Source organism: Eurypyga helias, unplaced genomic scaffold, assembly GCF_000690775.1.
Source record: "Eurypyga helias isolate BGI_N326 unplaced genomic scaffold, ASM69077v1 scaffold2411, whole genome shotgun sequence".
NCBI classification, from domain to species: domain Eukaryota; kingdom Metazoa; phylum Chordata; class Aves; order Eurypygiformes; family Eurypygidae; genus Eurypyga; species Eurypyga helias.
The window spans coordinates 118,040-139,047 of NW_010231343.1; the positions used below are offsets into that span (position 1 = coordinate 118,040).

The 21,008-nt window shown below is 39.0% G+C and overlaps 1 protein-coding gene across 1 annotated transcript in view; it reads left to right on the forward strand.

Moving 5' to 3' along the window:
- Positions 1-16,819, forward strand: part of FGF14 (fibroblast growth factor 14) — a 109,419-nt gene extending 92,600 nt beyond the window's left edge. The window contains exons 4-5 of the mRNA XM_010161021.1: positions 12,680-12,878; positions 15,466-16,819. Of these exons, the coding sequence (XP_010159323.1) occupies positions 12,680-12,878; positions 15,466-15,602 (336 nt within the window). The 3' untranslated portion in view covers positions 15,603-16,819. The remainder of the gene's footprint in view (positions 1-12,679; positions 12,879-15,465) is intronic.
- The last annotated feature ends 4,189 nt before the right edge of the window (positions 16,820-21,008 follow it).

Sequence of the window (21,008 nt, forward strand, 5' to 3'; positions counted from 1 at the left end):
AGTTCAGCCTGTTTCCAGCCTTTCTGAGTGCAGCTCAGCATTCGTGCGCAGTATGGCTTGATGCATACCTTTCTTGTGAAAGAAGGATCTGAAAAACTGTCCTCAGCTTTGGCGAACTGGTGAAGAATTGTGTCATCAACTGCCTTGGAAATCAAAATACCTGATATTTTCACCTCCATGTTTTTTGCTTTAGAAATCAATAGACTGTTTGTAAGACCTTAAAACAGTCTTTTCTTTGCATCCAGCAGTCTGCTCCTGCTTCTTACAGATGATGTAGTAGGGGACACCTTAATATGTGCATTGATTGTGTTTCCTTTGCCAGTTGAAGGTGGGTTACAGATCGATATACTCTTGAGTAGGCTACAGTTTTGACCCTGATCCTATGCATCCAATTGTTTTTACACACAGTTCAATAGTAATATGTTTTCTAGCTCAGTTTATCTTTGCAATTAGCCACTCAGGTCAATAGATGATTTTCAATGTGATGTTGGCAAAGAGGAATATCTCACATTTTTCAGGAACATAGGTGTGTAAATTCACTTCGAAGCAGCAGTAAAAGCAACTTTGATCTTGAGTAAAACCTCACCACTGTCTTGGAAGTGTATTCACCACAGCCAAGCATCTTTTCATAAAGCGGGGTGTGTGTGGTACGGTGTAATGCATTCTGTTGGAAAGCCATAGGATATAGAGGAGTCATACTCCTGCTAGAGTCCTGTAGATGCCATTAAAAAAAAGGATTATTCATTTTTAATCTTGCAGTCTGCATTCTCAGGTGCAAATTAGAAGGTTAAAAGTTGGATACTTTTGCATCTCATTATTCATCAGGCTTGTTCACGGATAGATTGAAGCTGCTCTAGGATCAATATGTTGTTATCCATGCAATATTAAGCTTTGACATCCCACAGGACAGCTATAGGAATACACTATAACAGACAATGAGTTAAGTTGAGACTTGAGAGCAAGGGGATAACTGATTTTATGGGAAATTGTCAGATTTCTAACACCTCGAGTAAGTAGTGGCATTGATTATCACTCAGTTGCCAGCAGATATGGATAAAAATCTCGCTTTGTTTATTGTTGTTATGAATGGTATTTGGTAAAACTATCTCCAAATATTTTCTTCACTTCTGCAATGCATATTGTAACACTGAGGCAAATAAAATGCCCTCATCATTTGCTCCCACTTTGATTTTTATACCTTTATGGGCTTTGCCAGACATCTATATATTCACATTGTTCATAATCAACCTTTATAAACTGGTTGCTAAAAGAGAATTTTATCTGAGATTCAGGATGTATCTATAATCATCCTGCTGTTACCCATCCATAAAAACAACAAACATCACTGCTGAGTGTGTGTTAGGAGTTGCACGTAATCATCTCCTATTTAATTAAATACATTAACTTTCTGCTTTTTTTAACATACAATGATCTACACACAAGTGTCTAACTTGTTTCCTTTCACCACTTCTGGCTGGTTAACAGTGTGATGCCATTCCAAAAATACCTTTTAGTGGTTGACATTTTATTTCCCATTAATTGTTTACTTTAAACAGGAGACAGAATGGATTTTTTGTCTTTGGTATTGATTCACTATGCAGCTTTTGAATGTCTGGGCGTGAATCTCTGTACTGACGGTTCTTGCGATAATGGATACTTGAAGTAAAAGTTATATGTATGCTGTGAAAGTTAAATAACAGAAAAATAATTTTAGATCACTGAATCAACTTAAATATATTAAGGGGAAAAAAGACTTGGAAAATTATTACTTGCATGAGACAGATACATATAAATATTTTCTGCACTTGCATTTCAAAATGTTGGCAAAAAAATTAGGGGTTTTGTTTAAACTCATGAGTGGAATAATTTCAGCACAGGCAACTTTGCTCTTGCCTCACCTTTTCTGGACAGACATTGTGTGGTGGGCAGCACTCTGTTGGGTGTCCCATCATGTGTTCATTGACGCCTTATGTTTAAGTGAAACAGTGCTGTAGACATCCGTCTCTATGAAAGAATTAAAATGCATAACAGAGAAGAGTACATAGTATTTAAGAGCCTGTCAGCTTTTGGCCCTTTCAGATTTGATGTCCATCATTTTCTACCTTCTCATTGGAGAAGGAGAACAGAGAATGGATTTAGGGCCCTTTGTCTTTATATGTGAAATCTGCTTTGGAAGGAAATGGGGAAAACCTGTTGAATACTTACAGCAGTGCTTCCACAGCTGAAGGACAAAGCTGGGCAAGAAGATGCACAGTGAAAGAGGCAAAGAACTGCTGTTTTTTTTCCTAAAATACATATTTGTTGTTTAACAAGGATTAAGTAACAAGCATCTGAAAGTGGCCTCTGTTCCCTTTGCTTCCCAGCCTTCAGTGGTCAACTGCAGCTTATTTGACTCACGAAGATAAGAGAAGAATCAGCTGATGCAGTTTTTCAGAGAATTGATTGTATTCATTACAGAGAATGGCTTTGCCTTGCATTAGCTCCTCAGACTGAGGTTACTCTGGGTTTGCTTCTCATGTTCTTTTTATGAACACCCAACATAAACCAGCAAAAGGATGAAAGAGACATTAGCAAGAAGTTCATATAATTCACCTATCCTAATTGACTTTTATTCATTGCAGCCCCTGTCTTTTATAATCATTGATTCTTTAGGTGGTATAATTCATGCACTGAGAGGTCATAAAAGAAGGCTGCAAGCAGAAAAACAAGCTCACAGCTGTAAAGAAAAAAGAAATAAAAAAGAGTACACTAAAGTAGGCCACTTCTTATAACCTGAGTGTTCTTGCAACTTTTTCTAGCTTCTCAGCTTGTAAATGACATCCATTTAAAACTTTCATAAATTCACACATCTTTTGGAAGGAACATGTAGAACTGAAAGAGTCTAAAGTACACCTTTCAAAATACCTCTGAATTTGCATCTGTTTATGTTTACTTTTGCATTTGTAGATAGTTACGGACATGCCATACTATCATACTCAAGGAGGTCTGCAAATACTGTGTGACAACATCATATGTATGGAAATATACCATCCCACCTGACATTGTGCAATACTCGCTAATTAATGCTAATATACTAGTCATGCAGTGACAAAAACTGGAATCAGTTTCCTTTATCCAGCATTTAAGTGTATTGCAGATAAGCAGAGATTTCTTTAGTGGTAAATGGTAAGAAAAAGTCATCCTCCTTGGTTCTTTTGGGGTATTTGATCATTTTAATAACTATTTTGCTTCTTTTCATGATAGTTTATGTTGTTTGAGGCATTTGGATTACAGAAGGTTGTCTACAGTAGTGACTGCAAGTGTCTGGATATAATTGTGTCAAAAAATTCCAGTCATTTGGAAAGGTTCAGTCTATATCTGAGAGGACTCTCTCTATCTCCTGTATTATTCATCCAGGGACAGAATGGTGGATTGATGGGAAACAGGATGAGAATTTCTTCCCCAGCCCATCGTGGTTTGTTTCAACAGCTATATTGTTAAATCCTTCCTTTCAGTCTCTTAATTTAGTGCTTTCCCATTTTTCCCTCGGCACTGACCTTTTCTAGCGGAGAACCTGGTGCTGTCTACAAGCTGATGAATTATGGCTGTTCTGGGTAGAACCAAGCAGGAAAGACAGGCCGGTTTACTCACATTCTTCTCCAAAATGTCCCATAACAGTAGTGGAAGAAACTATTCATTACCCTTAGTCATGCCTTGGGGTGTGTGCCCTTCTTATCGATACTGGATTTATTTAATCACAGATGCTGTACAGGAGATAAAACAGTTATAGCTGGTGTTTAAGATGAAGCCTTAAAGCAGATTTTTACTGCACATTTAAATCTTAAAGGAAGCTAGGTGCTGAGGATTAGGTGAGGATGAGATTGTGATCTTGGATAAAAACTATTTCGTTTCACTGGTACAAGGGTTCTGGCTGCATTTACTTTAAAGCCAAGGATGCACTCAAGCCAAAAAAATAGAAATTCATGTAAAATTTAGAGCTGGACTGGTACAGAAAAATAACTTCACCCTCCTGTATATGTCACTGGGGATAGAGGAAGATATTAAGCTTGACCTCATGCTCTAATATACGATAGATGTTGGTGGGCTGCAGCCCATTCTAAACCCGCTGGTTACAAATTTGGCTTATCTCTGGTATTTCTCAATACATTTTACTTATTTTTTAGCAGTTCTTCTCTTGAACTTTTGTTGAAGTATTCCAGTTTTGGCACACAAATGCCATAAAGAGAGTTTTAAAAATTAGTAACCTTTTCCAGGCTTCTCCCCCAAACCTTCTTTCATATGTTTTTGAATTTAAACCACCTCGATTCACTCACTCCTAATGTGAGAGTCATGATTCAGATCTGCATGATGGCCTTCATTGCAAAAACGTTATTTCACTTTTGGTGTCAAACTGTACATCCTTAAATAACATATCAGAAACGCTTATATCAGGGAAATTTTGTTCTATTTCAGCCATGTCCTACTGAGTTGATGACTCTGAATTGTAGGTGTCCATCAGAATAACATAAATACCTGAGCGCTGCTTGTGATATGATACTAAGTTCTATGTGGATGGGGAGAGAGGTATATAAGACTTCTCCTGGCTAGTGTATATAAGTAGTAATCATTCTTGAAGTTATTATTTAAATTATGAGTTTATCTGACTTCACTGTTGAGTCTTGCAAATGGTAAGTTTATGTAAGGGGTGAGTATGTGCTCTGCCTTCCACAGAAAATATTATTGCCTTCAATCAATTATAGTTTAATATGACCATAGCTGCTAGTTGTAAGCAAAGCAACTTTTCTGTTATGGAACAAGGAAGTTTTTGTAACCCAAGCTGTTTTATGTTCTGTTTCAATCTGGAGAGAAAATTAAGCCAAATCTGGCTGCAATCAATGCCATCTTAAACACACAGAACTCAGTCCAAGTAATTTTTTGTTAGTTTTTCTTTATGTATGCTATGTGGCTTTTATTAATGACCTTATTTTAGGTGCTCATAAATGTACATGAGTGAAAGAATTCCTATATTATTAATAGTTCCCATCATATCAATGCTAATTAGAATCTCAGTTAAGTAAGGGCTAATATTTACAAGAGCATTGATTTACATTTAATTTAGACTAAATTAAGTCAAAAGTTGTGTTTTGTTCCTTTACAAGAAGTGATGTTCACATTTTCAGGTCTTCTAAAAAGTAAAAAATGAGATAGGAACTGTACTTAAATTTTTGCATTTACAGGCTGACATCCTGACTGCACTTCCAGTGATTCTTTAACCAGCAAGAACCATCCCTCGTGTTCACCTGCATAATAGCAGGTCCTACTATTTTCTTCTTTTTTTTTTCTTTTCTTTTTTTTAAGTCTTTAACACTTTTCTTTAAGTGTTTAGGAATCTTCCAGAGAACAGAAATAACACTAGCTCTGAAGAGCCAATAATGGTGTTCTCTGGGTTTTGTAGAGTATTAAAGAGTTTTTCTGTCAGAAGACTGGAAAACATGTGCATGGACTTCTGAGCATTTGCTGCTTTCATGGGCTGTCTGTAGTACTGGCAGGTTCAGCTATTACTGCTTTTTATTTTGAAGCTTTGTTAGTAAAGTCACTGCAAGGTTTGTAGTGTGCCACTAAAGCCTCCTGTTCCTTGCTATCTTACTGGCCAGTTTGCACACAGAAAACTCTGCCAACTTTGCTTGTTCCTGTTTTTATGTTTAAAAATTATGTTTCTGTTAGGGAGCTTTTAGGCCCAGGTCAGCTAAATGCCTTCTAAACACACAGGGAACGTGATACCAATTTCTCTTTAATACACAGAGTATCGAACTGTGTGTGGTGGGTTGACCCTGGCTGGAGGCCAGGTGCTCACCAAAGCTGCTCCATCACTCCCCTCCTGAGCTGGGCAGGGGGGAGAAAATATGATGAAAGGCTCATGGGTCAAGATAAGGACAGGGAGAGATCACTCACCAGTTAACATCATGGGCAAAACAACTCAGCTTGGGGAAAAAATTAATGTACCATCAATCAATTCAGAGTAACAAAAAACTAAAACCAAACCTTAAAATACATTCCCTCCAACCCTTCCTTCTTCCTGGGCTCAAATCCACTCCTGCTTTTCTCTAACTCCTCTCCCTGATCCAGCAGGGGAATGGGGAATGGGGTTGGGGTCAGTTCATCACGGGTTGTCTCTGCTGCTCCTTCCTCCACAGAGGGAGGGATCCTCACACTCTGCCCCTGCTTCAGCGTGGGGTCCCCCCCACTGGAGACAATACTCCATGAACTTCTCCCATCCTTCCCACAGGCTGCAGTTCACAAGCTGCTCCAGTGTGGGTCCCTCCCACAGGGTGCCATCCTTCAGGAGCAGCCTGCTCCAGCCTGGGTCCTGCTCCAGCCTGGGTCCCCTCTGGGCTCACAATTCCTGCCAGCAAACCTGCTCCAGCCTGGGCTCCTCTCTCCATGGGGCCACAGGTCCTGCCAGGAGCCTGCTCCAGTGTGGGCTTCCCACGGGGTCACAGCCTCCTTCAGGCATCCCCCAGCTCCAGCTCCAGTGTGGGGTCTTCCCCCGTCTGCAAGTGGGTCTCTGCTCCCCCATAACCCTCCCTGGCTGCAGGGAACAGCCGGCCTCACCATGGGCTGCACCACGGGCTGCCGCGGAATCTCTGCTCCAGCACCTGGAGCACCTCCTCCCCCTCCTTCTCCACTGACCTGGGGGTCTGCAGGGCTGGTTCTCTCACACCTTGCTTTCTCTTTCTGCAAAATCTACCCTCTTCTGGTTTTATTATCTCTTAAACATGTTATCACAGAGGTGTTATGACTGCTGCTTATGGACTCAGACATGGGCATCATCAGATTGGTCTTCACTCTATCAGACCAAGGGGGACCTTCTAGCAACTTTTCACACAAGCCACCCCTGTAGTCCCCCCAAAACCAAAACCTTGGCATACAAACCCAATACACCATATGTTGCTGGGTTTTCTGCCATTTGAAGAGGAACAAGATTGTTCTGAACTGTATATTTTTGACCAGCTTAACAGCTGGAAAAAATAGGCGCTACGTATGGATGGGGTATCTTGAGTAACTCTTCTATTCTCTTACACCAGCGTTTGTCAAATATGTATACTGTAATAAGATAGTCTAACTCTCTAACTCACCTAATTCAATGTGCAGCAAGTCAGAGAAATACCCATTTATGTATTTTCCAGTTCTTATGTGCATGTGAAACCTTCAGAACTTACAGGTCTTGATGCATAAGTATGTCTATGCTATGGCCTTTTGCCCTTCTACAGCACTGCAGCTGTTTTCTGGGATCTCATTTCACACCTCGATTATTCCAGCAGCCTCCCCTCCTGCACTGAGAAAGACAGTGCCACCCCCACGGTCTCAGTTCAGAACTCTGCCACAAAGTTCATTTCCTAGCTTCATTATTTTAACTGTATTTCTCTTCTCTTCTGAGTGCCTTCTTCTCATTAAACACCGACTGCTTCTCTTCAATTTTAAAGCCCTTTACAATGAGTCATTTTCAGCCTTTCTATCCACTATTAAAATGTCGCTTCCTTCTTTTGATTCCTGTGTTGCTAGCCTCTGACCCCCAAAATAACTTTGTGCTGACTCTAGGTTGCTTTTCTCACTGTGCTGAAGTCTCCCATAAACCTCCACAGATCTAGTGTTGTCCTTTCTCCAGTCTCTCCTTAAAAACCTTTTATCGTCATCCCTAAAGAAAGATAACCAGGTACTAGCATGCTGATATCATTGCTCAGATGTTTTAGGGTTTTTATAATATCAAGCTCTATTTGGATTGAAAGGTGTTCACGTCAGGCAGGCTCCACTGGGTCTGTACTTCCAAAGCACTGAGGTGCTGCTCCATGACCTGGGCTTCTAAGTACAAATAATAAATAGTATTAAATCAGGATTATTTTCAACTGGTCTTGAGTTCTGAAAAAGATCAGTAATCAGAGGGGTTTTTTTACTGTGTTTTGTAAGACTGGCTGTTCCATGCCTGGCAATCTCTTTAAGTTTGTCTTGTGGTTGTGTTTTCTGCTTGGCACCAAGGAGAAGCTGTAGGTAGTTCAGCGTGCACTGCGCTTTTGCCGCCTGGTGTGATGAACGAGTCCCATTGTGCCCATCTCCAGGGGAATCCACTGCTGCCTTATTTGCTGCTGGCTACAATTCAAGAGGCTGACTGCTATCTATATTACTTCTGTAAGCTGTAACTAGAACAATACCCTCCTTTCCTATATTTCAGATCAAAACACAAATTTAAAGAGGCTTGAAGGTTCAGGAGTAGAGGGTAGGAAACTTGTAGAAGCCCTTCTCCTTGGAACTGTCTGTTTTGACGACTATTGTAAAGCCATGGTCTTACGCTGTCCTTCTTGGTGTGCAGTGCAAGGTTACTTTCTGTTCAGCCCCGACATCAATCACTATTGATTGACTTACTGAACAGGCATATAGTTTAAAATTGCATGTGTTCGTGTAATTTTTAAACACTATTTTAAAAGTTATATGGCTAGCTGTGTTGTCATGTTAGTTTTTACTTTGCAACTCTGTGGTTCGCAGCATAGTTGTCTCATCCGTCGCTGCATAATTATTTCTCCTTTCTGAGAGCTGTAATAGAAAAACTCCATGGTTGGTGGGGATTATTTGAAGTGAAAGACCATGGCTACATGTGCAACTTCTTCAAAGCTAGCTAAATTGAACAGACTAAATTGTGAAAGCCCAACAATCAGAAGTTACACTGATAACTCATTCAAATATTTTAATTTACTCAATTACTTGTGGGACAGTGAAGTTTGCTGTACTTTGATTTTGAACCATAGCCATTTGCTACTGTGCCACATTGCTGATTAGCATGGAGGCTTAGCTTCATCCTGTCAGACTTCAGCCTCGGACTGACAGAAAGACATTACTTGGTAGGGAGTTCATCTCAGTTGCCATCTGAGTTGTTTTACAACAATCATTATATCTCTGTGTTGACAACACAGGTAACTCAAGCTCCTTCGTTCAGGCACTCCTAAGTCTGAGGGCTGGATAATGGCTCTTTTTTCTTTAATTAATTGGTGGTTTGTTCTTAAATGAAAGTAGATTTTAACACAGCCGCGTGACTCCATGGGCTAAGGCTCCACTATTATGATGTAACAATGCTGAGTTTTGGCAACACTGGTGGGTACCTCAACACTAAGAACTCCCCAGTGACACAACTTTTTGAGTCTGAGTTTGAACTCACAACCTTTGTGTTATGATACTTATTAATGCTACAGGAATTAGGAGAATGAAAACATCTCCAAAGAAGACTCACATCAAGCAAAAACTTGATGGGAAGCTGGCAAAAATATCCAAGTGAAAATGCTTCTCAGCAAGATGCAATTTAATACATCCTTCACTTTTCTAGGGCCCAGGAAGCTGTATCAGATTGCAGTTTACAGCCAAACCCCACTCCTGGGGTTTTGGAAATTGGCAACTGGTATATACTCTATTTTTCAAATGTTGCTTTGACAGGAGAAAACCACTTTTTATATAAGACTACAGGTTAAATCTGGGCACTGACCTGGGAAGAGAAATCCTAAACACAAGTTTTTGTTTGTAAGTCATGCCTGATTTTGCAATTTATGCGTTCACAAAATGTCCTGGGATCAAAACCCAAAAAGTCATTCTTGCAGGGAAGATCTAAATGATTCATGTCAGCCAGATGCAGATTTGGATTCCTTCAGGTTGGATACAGGTAGCCTAGGGGAGTGTCCTTACCACTGAGTTTCTCTTATAAAATGCCATTGTACTGCCTTTCCCTCCAGTAATGGTTTTGAATGAAGTCACCCGTGGATGATTGGTTTATATAGTTGGTGCTGCTAGACCATTAGTCATTTTCTAAGAGTTCTTACTGGGTTGAGTCTTAGGTATGCAGATCTAGATTTGTCTGAGGTACATGCAGAAACAGCATTTTAGGTGTCATGGCTGCTTTACTGGAGAAAATGCAGGTGATTACAGCTTTTCAACCAGCTGAGATGGTGTCTGAGGCATTTCCACCTGAGTCCCAGGGAAGGTGCTCATTTCAGAAGCCCCTGACTAAGTAATTATTTCCTCGGAAGCACTAATGGCAGCAGTTCAGCACAGTGATCATCAGGAGATTAGTTTTCATTCATGAATACTCCCCACACCAGTGGGACTATCAGCCTACTTTAAAGTAACATACATTTAAGTGGCTTTTTGACTGAGAGTTTATCCCAGGCAAAATTGCATGCTCATACACTGGATGAATGCAAACCCTGTCCGAAGCTGTTACACTACCCAGACATCTGGAGTAGGATAGGTGCAGTACTTTTAGGCAAAATACAGTATTTGTGTTTGGCTCTTCTTTGTATTTAAAAAAAAAAAAAAGCAGACTATTACTATGCTTTTCATAACTAAGAAATAGTAATATGATGCCTGTTTGTCCAGTTTATCAGCCTGCATCCAGGAGTAGCTGAGTAACCGTGTTGACATAATCCGTTCTTTTTGACTTGGTAAAAACCTACGGCATCATACGCTGTGCGCTGTCAGAAGCGCTACCGTACGTGCCGAAGAAATGAGAGAGGAAAGACCCAGGGTTGATTCAGAGGAGGGATATGATTTGAAGGAATCTTGATTCAGTATCCTTATGGATATTGTTTGGGAAAACACACAAAGAGCGTTTACAGGCAGCCAACCATCGCTAGTATGGAGGAGCGTGGAATGACAAACAGCTTTTGTTTATAGCAGAAGAAAGAAGTGAGTATTGGCTAAGTAGTAGTGTTTATGGTAATTGAGCTTTACAAGGAAGTAAAACTTAGTGGGGAACACAGGGGGTAGCATTTGCAGCGAAGCAGGTAATAAGGAGAGCTGTGTCGGCATTTCCTGATTAGCATCTGCTCTTTCAGCAAGGAGGAACATGACTCGCATGTAAATGCTTGCGCTAGGCTTTAACAGGCATTCCCTCTAGCATGCCACCCTGCCTTCTGCTTTTATTTTGAGTCTCCTTGAGCCCTACTGTGATTTGAAATCAGTGGAGGGGAAAGGAGAGCAACACAAACAACAGATGTCTTTGAAGTCTTGGAACAGAGGGGAAAAGCCCCGTGGCAAAGGAGAAGGTGCAGTTAAGGTATTTCCCGCTATTAGCTTTCTGAGCCTCTGGTACAGCCTGTATTTGCATTTCTGGGTGTGTGTATCATAAATACAGCTGTGCACATAGCTGGTGAAGAAGCGGTAGCGCAGAACGATGGCCATCGCACGCATCGGAGAGTATTTTCTGCAGCCTGTGAATGGCTGTGACCTGTAGACACTAAGTGTTCTTGCTCACACAGAGAAACAACCTGGTTTAGCGCAGGTCCACAAATGATTTCCCAGCTGCTGCCCTATCTGCTTTTAGTCTATTGCTGGATAAAATACACTAATTCTTTTTATTTGAGGTTAAAAGTTGTTCCATATGCCTGGGATCTGTCAGGACAGCTTTGTTTTTGATTGGTCACTTAAGCCACGGTGATACAAATACCGTGTAGCCCACGACATTAGGGGAACTTGGTTGTGCACTAAGTGACATTTTTGCAGGTTCAGAGCAGCACTTCGTCAGTGTTTTCCGGTATGGGGAAGTGTGTCTTTAAGAGCTTTGATCTCCAGAAAGGAAATCTGTGACAGAAACAGCTGTGAAATTCTTACAGCATATAGGCAGCCGGGGATGGCATAGAGACCCTGAAAACACATTACCTGCTGAGTGTTAACACAGTACGGCATGGGGCCAGGAGCAAAAAAAAAAATGAAAGAAAAGAAAGAAGAAAAATACTATGAACGGAGAAGTCAAAATATGACATTTCCAGATTTTTATTTCTTGGGAAAGATAATTGAAAGAAATATAAATATACCGAAAAGGATTCGGGGCTGAGAAATTTATGCTCTGAGAGGTTAGCAATCCACCTCTCACCTTCCCATATCTACCTCTTTATGAAAGGACTATCTTCCACAGATTTCAGCAGACAGGTCCAAAGACAGAAAATCCCATTTGCACAGAATCTTATTTCCTCATGTTATTTTAAATGTGATTTTTATTTGCTTGCTAACTTGCTGGGGATTTTTTTCCTAAGGATTTTGCTAAACTCTGTCTCAATATTTATGTAAAGAGTTTAGGAGAACTGCTCTGTTACCCAATGTGACTTCTGGAAGCATTACCAGTATTGGGGTGAAGAACAAAGATATCAACAGCAATTACATTTTTTTGTACAAAAGTTTGTACATCAAGATAGAGTTTTCCTGGAATTTTGAAGGCTGTGTGCGCTCTAGGAAATGATACATATTTTAATATGCTGGCAACATCATTTTTTAAGCATCAAGTATCAGTTCTTATAAAGCATAGAGGGAGTTTGTTACATTTAGTACGGTAAACCTGGACTTTCTTACTCTTTACAAGTATATCCTATCAAAAACAGAAGAACAATAATAATTATTCCTGTATTTTAAATAGTGGGTTTATGCCTGTGTCGCTTCCTCTGTACTTTGAAATTGCACTATCCCTGTTGCACAGATGGGAAAACAGAGGGATCCTTGGGAGGTGAAATAACTTCACCTGGAAGTCATCTCAAGGAATACAGCTCTCCTGGTCTCCAAGTAGAATATTATAATAAGTCCTATATTAAACTTATCAAGAGATATTTGTAAGTTAACAAAACAGAAGCCTCACTTTAGAGCGATCATTTAACATTTACTTTTCCTCCCACAGGAACTTTTTACACCAGAGTGCAAATTCAAGGAGTCTGTTTTTGAAAATTATTATGTAATCTACTCATCCATGCTCTACAGACAACAGGAGTCCGGGAGGGCCTGGTTCTTGGGGCTGAACAAAGAAGGGCAGGTCATGAAAGGAAACAGAGTGAAGAAAACAAAACCAGCAGCTCATTTTCTACCCAAGCCATTGGAAGGTGAGACTCAGTCCATCGCTGGCAGGTCCTCCTGTAAATCTCGCAAAAAGAGGGAATGGTTTCTAAAATACCCTTTATGAATGTGCATGCTACACACAGGGGCCATTCCAAATGACAGTCCCCAGGATTCATGTAGTGGTTTTGTGCTTCGGCATAGCGATGCTAGAAAGGGCATTTGTAAAAATATTTTTTCCAGGGATTAAGAGGTCATTTTGCAAGAAAAGAAATCTTTTGTTGAAGTGCATTGTGCTGTTTTTAAAATATTCTCTCAGTAGGGACAAAAGCTGTTGTGAGTTTTGCAGTGAGAAAATAGTCCTTTCATTAAGTAGAATGAAATAATGGATATTGTAGGATAATTGGGAGTTATAAAGGGAATGGATGAAATGTCAGCATTTCAAAGTAAAAGCTTTCCAATACAAAACACAAAGGTGTCATTATAAAATAAATCATACTGTATTACTTAGCCAGTTGATGTAATGCACATAACTTGTGTAAGTTGGCCTTTAAACGAAGATAGAAGCAAATAAAAGTCATACTAAACTTACACACTAAAATAAAGTCACACTTTCTTTGAAAAAAAAAAAAAAACATTCATTTGTATCTTGGAACTTCTGGGTTATCCCATGGATTCTGCAGGCCTCTATAAACCTGGGCTGCTTTTCACTTTTTGTCCTGATGCCATTCCAAATTTTATTGCTATTATTGCTACATGTAGCCTCAGTTATTCTGAAAACTAACTATGTCATGATATAATTTGAAAACACATCCCTGTGCAATGCTTTAGTTAGCAGTCCCATTTCTTTTAACATTTTAATTTTTTTTAATTAAATGATCAGTTTGTTGAATGTTTTAGAGTTTCATCCTAAAGAAAGAATCTGAATAATCACAAGTTTTAACCTCATATTTGAACTCAGGTTGATGTCTTTGTGCTTCCCATGTCTTGCAGAAGCTTACAGTATTTTCATGAGCTCTCAGAAATATTGACAATTTATATGTCAATCCCTTAATATTAAATTATAAGAATTGCAGGGAGGGAAAGCCAGTGCATTTTTAAAAGCAGCATTACTCACATCAATTAGGAAATAAGTGACTTAATTAATGTTTGGATGGTCAGACTCTATCTAGCTTAGAGCTTAGAAATACCTTGTTTTACATTGCCCGTAAGAGTCATCAAGTATGACACCTCTGCTATATAATTCCTTACTTTATAGTTCCATCTCATGTTATTCAATTTAATATTTTTGTAGTTCACAGTGTTACTTCACGAAGCTCTTTTAATTAATCAGCAAAAGTGTCCTAAACACAGTTATGGGGGCTCACCCTGAAGACATAGGTCATAACCAGCCTTATGTGCTCTAGAGAAGATGTTTAATTCCAGACTTTTAAAAGCCATAAAAAGGATTTAGATTATGTCATTGGAAATGTTAGAACAAGTATTTGATTAGTTAACGATGCTATGGGGCCCTTCATGTCAATTATGGAACTTCACACCACTGAAGATCAAGGTCAGTACTTTGATGCTCCTGCCTCCTGCTCTAATTAGCCAAGGGATGAAGGGATTGTGCTCTCTATGGCAGTACACAGCCAGTCCTGAAATCATAGTGTGATGATTAATTCCTTTGACTGCTCTGACATCTCTTTTAATGTTGCTCTGATATAAATAAATGCTACTGAAGTTACCTATAAGTGGAAATATTACCTGATTCAGTGACACAGAAAATGAAATTGAATTATCCAAGAGCATTAATCATTAAGGCAGCTTAACGCTGGAACTGTGTAATTGAACACATGTATTTTCCTCAAAGGATTTAAAGTGGTTAGATAGGGACTGAAGCCCAGGGGCAAACTTTTAATTCCTCTAAGAATCCAGTTAGTAGTTTAATTTGGAGTTTTCTGCACTTCTGCATTCAGTGGTGATCAGTGGCTACTGCCTACATTTTTGGAAAGGAGGAACTAAAACCCAAACCTCTTCCGTATTCTCTGCAGCACTGACCTGGACATTTCTTCAGTATGCACCTGAAGAGGTCATGGCCAAGCTCCTCAGATTTGGGAGACAAATGTAGAAATAACTTTGTAGAACTGGACTCAAGCTTAGTCTTGCAACATAAGACTAAAAAAACCACTTAAGTCTAGACACCTGTTTTGTATGATCCCATTGGTTAAACACCATCTGTCTTATAATATTTTATTTCTAAAAACTTGCAGAATATTTAAGGGGTGTGTGTATATATATGTATGTGTATATATATACCCACAAGTAAAGGTGTCTGCCTCATGCAAAGACAGAACAGCTGGTTTTTATTTCCAGGGCTTCTGTAGTTTCCATTAAACAAGCAAGCATACTGTTTCCTACTGAGTTATTAATTCAGATGCAAAAGAAGTGAGAAATTCGGAGGGTCGAGGAAAGCTGTCAGTCATGCAAAACAAGTGTTTTTCAAGGGAAAATAAATAGTTTCCCTCGCATGCAAGGGAAACATAGGTTAAAATACGGTATCAGTTACTGTAGAAAATTAATCCTATTTGAGATGAGCTGTTAAATGAAATACATTCTTAAAAATGTCTCTCCTCTCCTCTTTTCTCCCTGCAGTTGCCATGTATCGAGAACCATCTTTGCATGATATTGGGGAAACGGTGCCAAAGGCTGGGGTAACTCCAAGTAAAAGCACAAGTGCATCTGCAATAATGAATGGCGGCAAACCAGTTAGCAAGAGCAAGACGACATAGCCAGATCCTCACAGGTGTTGTGACTTACTGAGTCCCGAGTACAGTTGAGTGATTTATCCTTGCCAGACTTCCCCTCTGCCATGTCTGTGGATCAGCTTGCGGCGAGTCACAGGCTTGCCCGTCACCGTTTCTGAACTGAGTTGTTGCAAGGGGATAAATCTCAACATGTAGCTCCAACCACAACAAGAAGACACCTGGATGAACCAGCTAAACTCAGACCATGGAATGCCCTACCAGATATTGGAATGCCTTTTTAATATCTTTTCTGTGACTGTGACACTTCATGAGAATGACATACTTCACAAGTACACTTGATACCTTGCCTGCTGACAATTGCCCATAATCCCTTTTTGAGTCCAGTTTCAGCAAAATCCATGTGTTTAAGTTCTATTTTGTAGCACACAAATAATCAAGTAATTTCTAGTTAGATGCTGTAAACCTGTGCTATTATGGATTTCTCCCCTTTTTTATAAGGCTGCTCGCTCCACTGTCTGTGACCTTTTGCAGGGATTGTGTTTCTCTATAACTTAAGTGTTGCCGGTGGCTTAAATCTGAAAGCAATCAGGGAATCAGGAAGCCTTCAAAAATCTATTATTACAAATTATATCTATAAAAAATAGGATTCTTGTCTCTGGCTTACAATATTGATTAAATGTGAATACTATTTAAGTAACAAATACTGTGCTTCTGAGGTTGGCGTTATAGTGGAGGGAAGAGTGTCAAACACAACCAACAGGAAGTTTTCTGAAACGAGTGTTTGGCATCCCCCTATAGTTTCTTTTTGTGTGTGTGTTTTATACATATCACAGGCTTACTGGTAATGGTAACATTTGCCTTGCCCAGCGAGCAAGACCCACTCATTTTTGGGAAAGTGGGTCCAAAGAATTTTGTAGGCCTTGTAGGCCTGAATTAAGGCTCATTTTTCATCTACTAAATCTTCATTGTTTGAAAAACAACCACCACAAATAAAAAATTAAAAAAAAAAACCCACAAGTAAGACTAACCAGAATTGCGCTACCTAAATCCATATCAAATATAATCCTTTCCTGTTTTTAAGGAACTGAACTTAATGCCATTGTTATTTTTGGCTGAATCCCACACCTACTTAGCAAAGCATGGGCAAGGATGTTGTTGTGTTCTTTTTTGCAGCACCAATGCAAAGAATAGTTACAAATTATAGTTTAATATTTCTGATGTTTTAAAAAAAAAAAAAGGTTTTAAAACTGGACATATTACAAAACTTGATTTTTATTTTTAGCTAAGCATGCAAAGTCAGGTCCTATGTATCTCACCGATATCCCAGTACGTACCTCCACCCAGCTTCCTAGGATAATATGCCCACCAAATTGCTAGATTGAAGGTGCCTTGCCTTGATCTTTGTATACTGTACTTTCTCCTACCTGAACCTAGAAGAAATCAAAAATGTTATAAAATTGAAGCCTTGGATCATATTACCAGAAACAACATCAACCCTTTGAGTTTGTCACTTGTGAACAATGAAACCAATGTTAGGGAGACGGGGGAAAAACGTTTAGAGAATGCCACAGTGATGCTTAAGAAGGGATTTGTTTCTCAGAAGGGGTAACAAGGACCAAACTGTACCTCAGTCTGGAAAAATGTGTGGCAACGCTCCCCTGGCCTCTTGCTGTTACCTTGATATTTAAAGGCAACAGAAAAGGAAGTAACCCGTTCCTTTTTTAACGTCGTATTTCTGGCAATTTATTATTTTACCATGTCTTTGTGCGGAAGGCCCTGACAGAGACTGCTGGTTATTTCAAACTCCCTGTCTGCTCAGCTGAACAACCCATTCAGTCTGAATGAACCCTTCATGTTAGTTTTCAAATGTGTCCTGTTTTTATAAGCAACATTTATAAGCAAAATATAAGCCTTCAAAGAGGCTACTGTAAAGCTGTTAATTCCAGATGTTGGTTTTTTCATAGGCCAGACTTCCTTGTTTATATACTTAACATGAGAACAGCAAGCTGACCCTTGATACTGGGTCTTTCTAAGGAGGGAGTGAGTTAGGCATGAAGCCCACTATCAATGTAGGGGGAAAAGGATACAAACCTACACTAATACTGTGATAAAAAATGCAAAGAAGCTTTGACTTAAACTGTGCCCTTGCCTGCTATCACTAAATACGTGTGTGTGGGGAAAAAACAACACTTTATTAAAAACTTTGGTGCACTCTTCTCATCCCATCTGGTCCAGGGGGATTTGTGCACCATCCCTGAGAAAACAAAACAAAACCAAAGCAACTCACTTGGTGAGCCGGGGGCTTGCTCGGCATCTGGAGGACCCGTTGGGAGGCAGCAGCCTTGAGGTTGCACTGTCTGCTGGGCACCAGACTTTCCTGCAGTTCTAAGAGGAGCACTTCACAGTATTTTGAGTAAGATAGAGAATACAGCCTTTATCTCTATTTTCTCACTCACCTGAATTTCATAGGAGTTCATGAGGGGGGAATGCATGTGTTCATGTCCCATCCGGCCGCCTTTTTACACTCCCAGTGTAAGAGCCTGGGGAGGCACAGGGCTGGAGAACTGGCTGAGCCATGCAAGGAGGTTCTGGTTCATGGCCTGATGCTACATAAATACTGTTTTCTACATTAAACTTTTGATCCTGTGGAATTATGATCAGTGAACCAGTTTAGGGGGCTATAACTAAGGCCAAATTTAATTTTTGTAAGCAGTTAGTACATATTGGAAATACAGCTTTTTTTTTTTTTCCCTGGTTTTGTTTCTGTGGGCTAAATCCATAGGTGTGTTTAATCCAATGAATAGATGTCCTAAAAATATTTTTCTACAGTCTGTTTAAACATAGCAAAGGGGTCTTTGTGCTTTGTTTCCTCTCTTTAATTTTGTATCTTGTCTCATCTGTTGCATGGGAAGAGGATGACAAGGATGAACTGCATGTAGTGGGTTGTGTCTATCAAAGAACTGTTGGTCTGTATTACTAAATTTACATACATATATGCAAAGAGTTTGTCTGCATTGTACAGTTTGTGTTTATTCTTATTTGTTGTATACACAGATTCAACATGATGAATAAAACATTTATATGAAGGCAGACCGGAAAACAACAGAAAAGTTTATGTAAGAAGTAGACTGTGCAAAACATCGTTGCACTGGCCACAGAATGGTGAAACTTCATGTAAATAGGTTGGCAAACTCAGTTCTGCCCTTTTACCATGCCAAAGAAAATTTTAGCTCCTAATATAATACCTCTCTTGCTGTTCTCCAGGATGAGACTTCACCACTTTCTTCCCTCTAAAATTAATTTTGCTGTTAAGTGAAAGCTGTTTTCAACTGTCTGTTACTACTGAAGTACTGTATAGTAAAACTGACAGAATTAATTTGTATTTACAGATTGAGGTTTTTGTACTTACATGTCCAGATGTCTGTGAATCTGCAGTGTTCCAGATCCTTTGCATGCTTGCTTTGTATTTTGTTCTAGTTCTTGGTTTTATCTAATCTCTGAGACTGCACAGCAATCCAACCTCATCTTACCATTTCATATGTTAACACTGCACATAGTCATTATCTCTTTCCTTTTTTTTATCTGTGTTTCAGCTACAGTTCTATTTGGCAAAATCAGTCACAGCTGCACAGTTTTAGAAATCCAGCTTTAAGTGGATGCGAACTACTTCGACAAAGCACTGTTTTGTCATACTTTGAAAATTGTATAAATACACAAGAATCCTTATGAGATTGCTCACATGATAGAGCTTGTAACTTTTAAGTGCTTTGTAGTTCAAGTAACACAGCTTTTGTTTAATTTGCTGGGGTTTTTAGCCACTCTCAAGTATCTTTTTAATATACACTATCACTTTCATAAACTTTAACTTGTGTAGAGTCAGGTTGGTTCCTAACAACCCTTTCGCCCCCAAATATAAAGTAAAGGAATTCATTTTGTCTATGGTATATATCTGAAACAACAGTCAGAACTCTGACTTTTTATATATATATGCTGGGAAACTTTTTCTCTTGGTTTAAAACCACTGTAAGCAATGAAGTATGAAAACAGACAGTTTGCTCCATGCATTAAAGGCGTATCTTGCTGATACATCTGTTTATTGGTATAAAGAAGAAATTATTCAGCTCCATTCAAACAGGAATGCAAGTAAAATTAGACTAAGTAAGGAGGTTATCTTTCTTTTAAATGTCCCTTTAGATAAACTCATATTCTGTGCAATGCATTTTGAAATGTCTAATAACAGGGTGGGTTTTTTTTTTTGTGATGACTAATACAAATGCTACGGCTTATTTCTGAAGATGTAATAAATTTTTTTTCCTATTACTTAGTCTCAGAAATATTCAACTAGCTTTCTTCATCCCACTATCATTTAGGTGTGTCATTTAGTTACAAAGCGATATTCTGTAAAGAAGCAAGGGCAGTGCATCAGAAATGTCAGAGCAGGTACATGGTTAAATGTTCATCTACGTGTTTCTACAAGAGAGTTTGGCCAGGAAGAAGAAAGGATCACAAGTAGGTTAATAGTTTATGGAAACAAATCCATTCACAGGTGTTTTGTAGGTGATATTACAGATATGTTAAATACAATGGGCATAATCTCGCGAGTCTATTGCAGAAGCATTCAGCACGCTTCTGGATTGTGTTTTTTCTCTCTTAAGGAGGCAGCAAGGCTATAGTGTCTTTTGTTAACAAGGTTTATTAATCTAGCCGGTGCGAAGTCCCTGTTTATCCAATTTGGTTTTGCCACCTAGAACTGCCTTTTGTCACAGGCCTGGAAACAAGTTTTTACAGTGAGTGGGTATGAAGAGTCAAGCAGTATGTTTCACTCCCTTACTCCTCTTCCTGGAGTTTATGTGTCTGGAATTCTCATCACAGGGAATGAGGTGTAAAATCACAATTTATTAATACAGTTATTATTTTCACATATGTGGAATAATCATCTTATAACTTCTGTCATTTTTCTAGTAAGGAAATGAGCCACAAACCAGATCTGCTGGGAGTTACATCACCAGTTACCCCAGCATGAAGAGCCGGGGGAATGTTCAAGCAACATTATAAGAAGCAGAATAAAAATTGGAAAGCAACTTATGTATACATTATATTTTTAGTAGTCTTAGTTAATACTTTAAGGTTTATATCTATAGCACCATTTTGTTTGATAATTTACATTTTAATGAACCACTGAGAGTAGATATCTTAGAATATTCTAGTATTTTTCCATATGTACCTTAACAAAGAACTTGGATAACACTTTTTGAAATGCTATGGCTATTTAATCCATCCAGTAGCCAAAATGTTGGAGTTGATTGTTTTTTTTTAAAAAAATCTAACTAGAAATCAGAATAATCTTGCACTCTTTAAGTATAAAAAATTTTAAATCAAACCAAATTACAAAGTAAAATGCGTCAAGTATGACATTGCAACCCTCTAAAG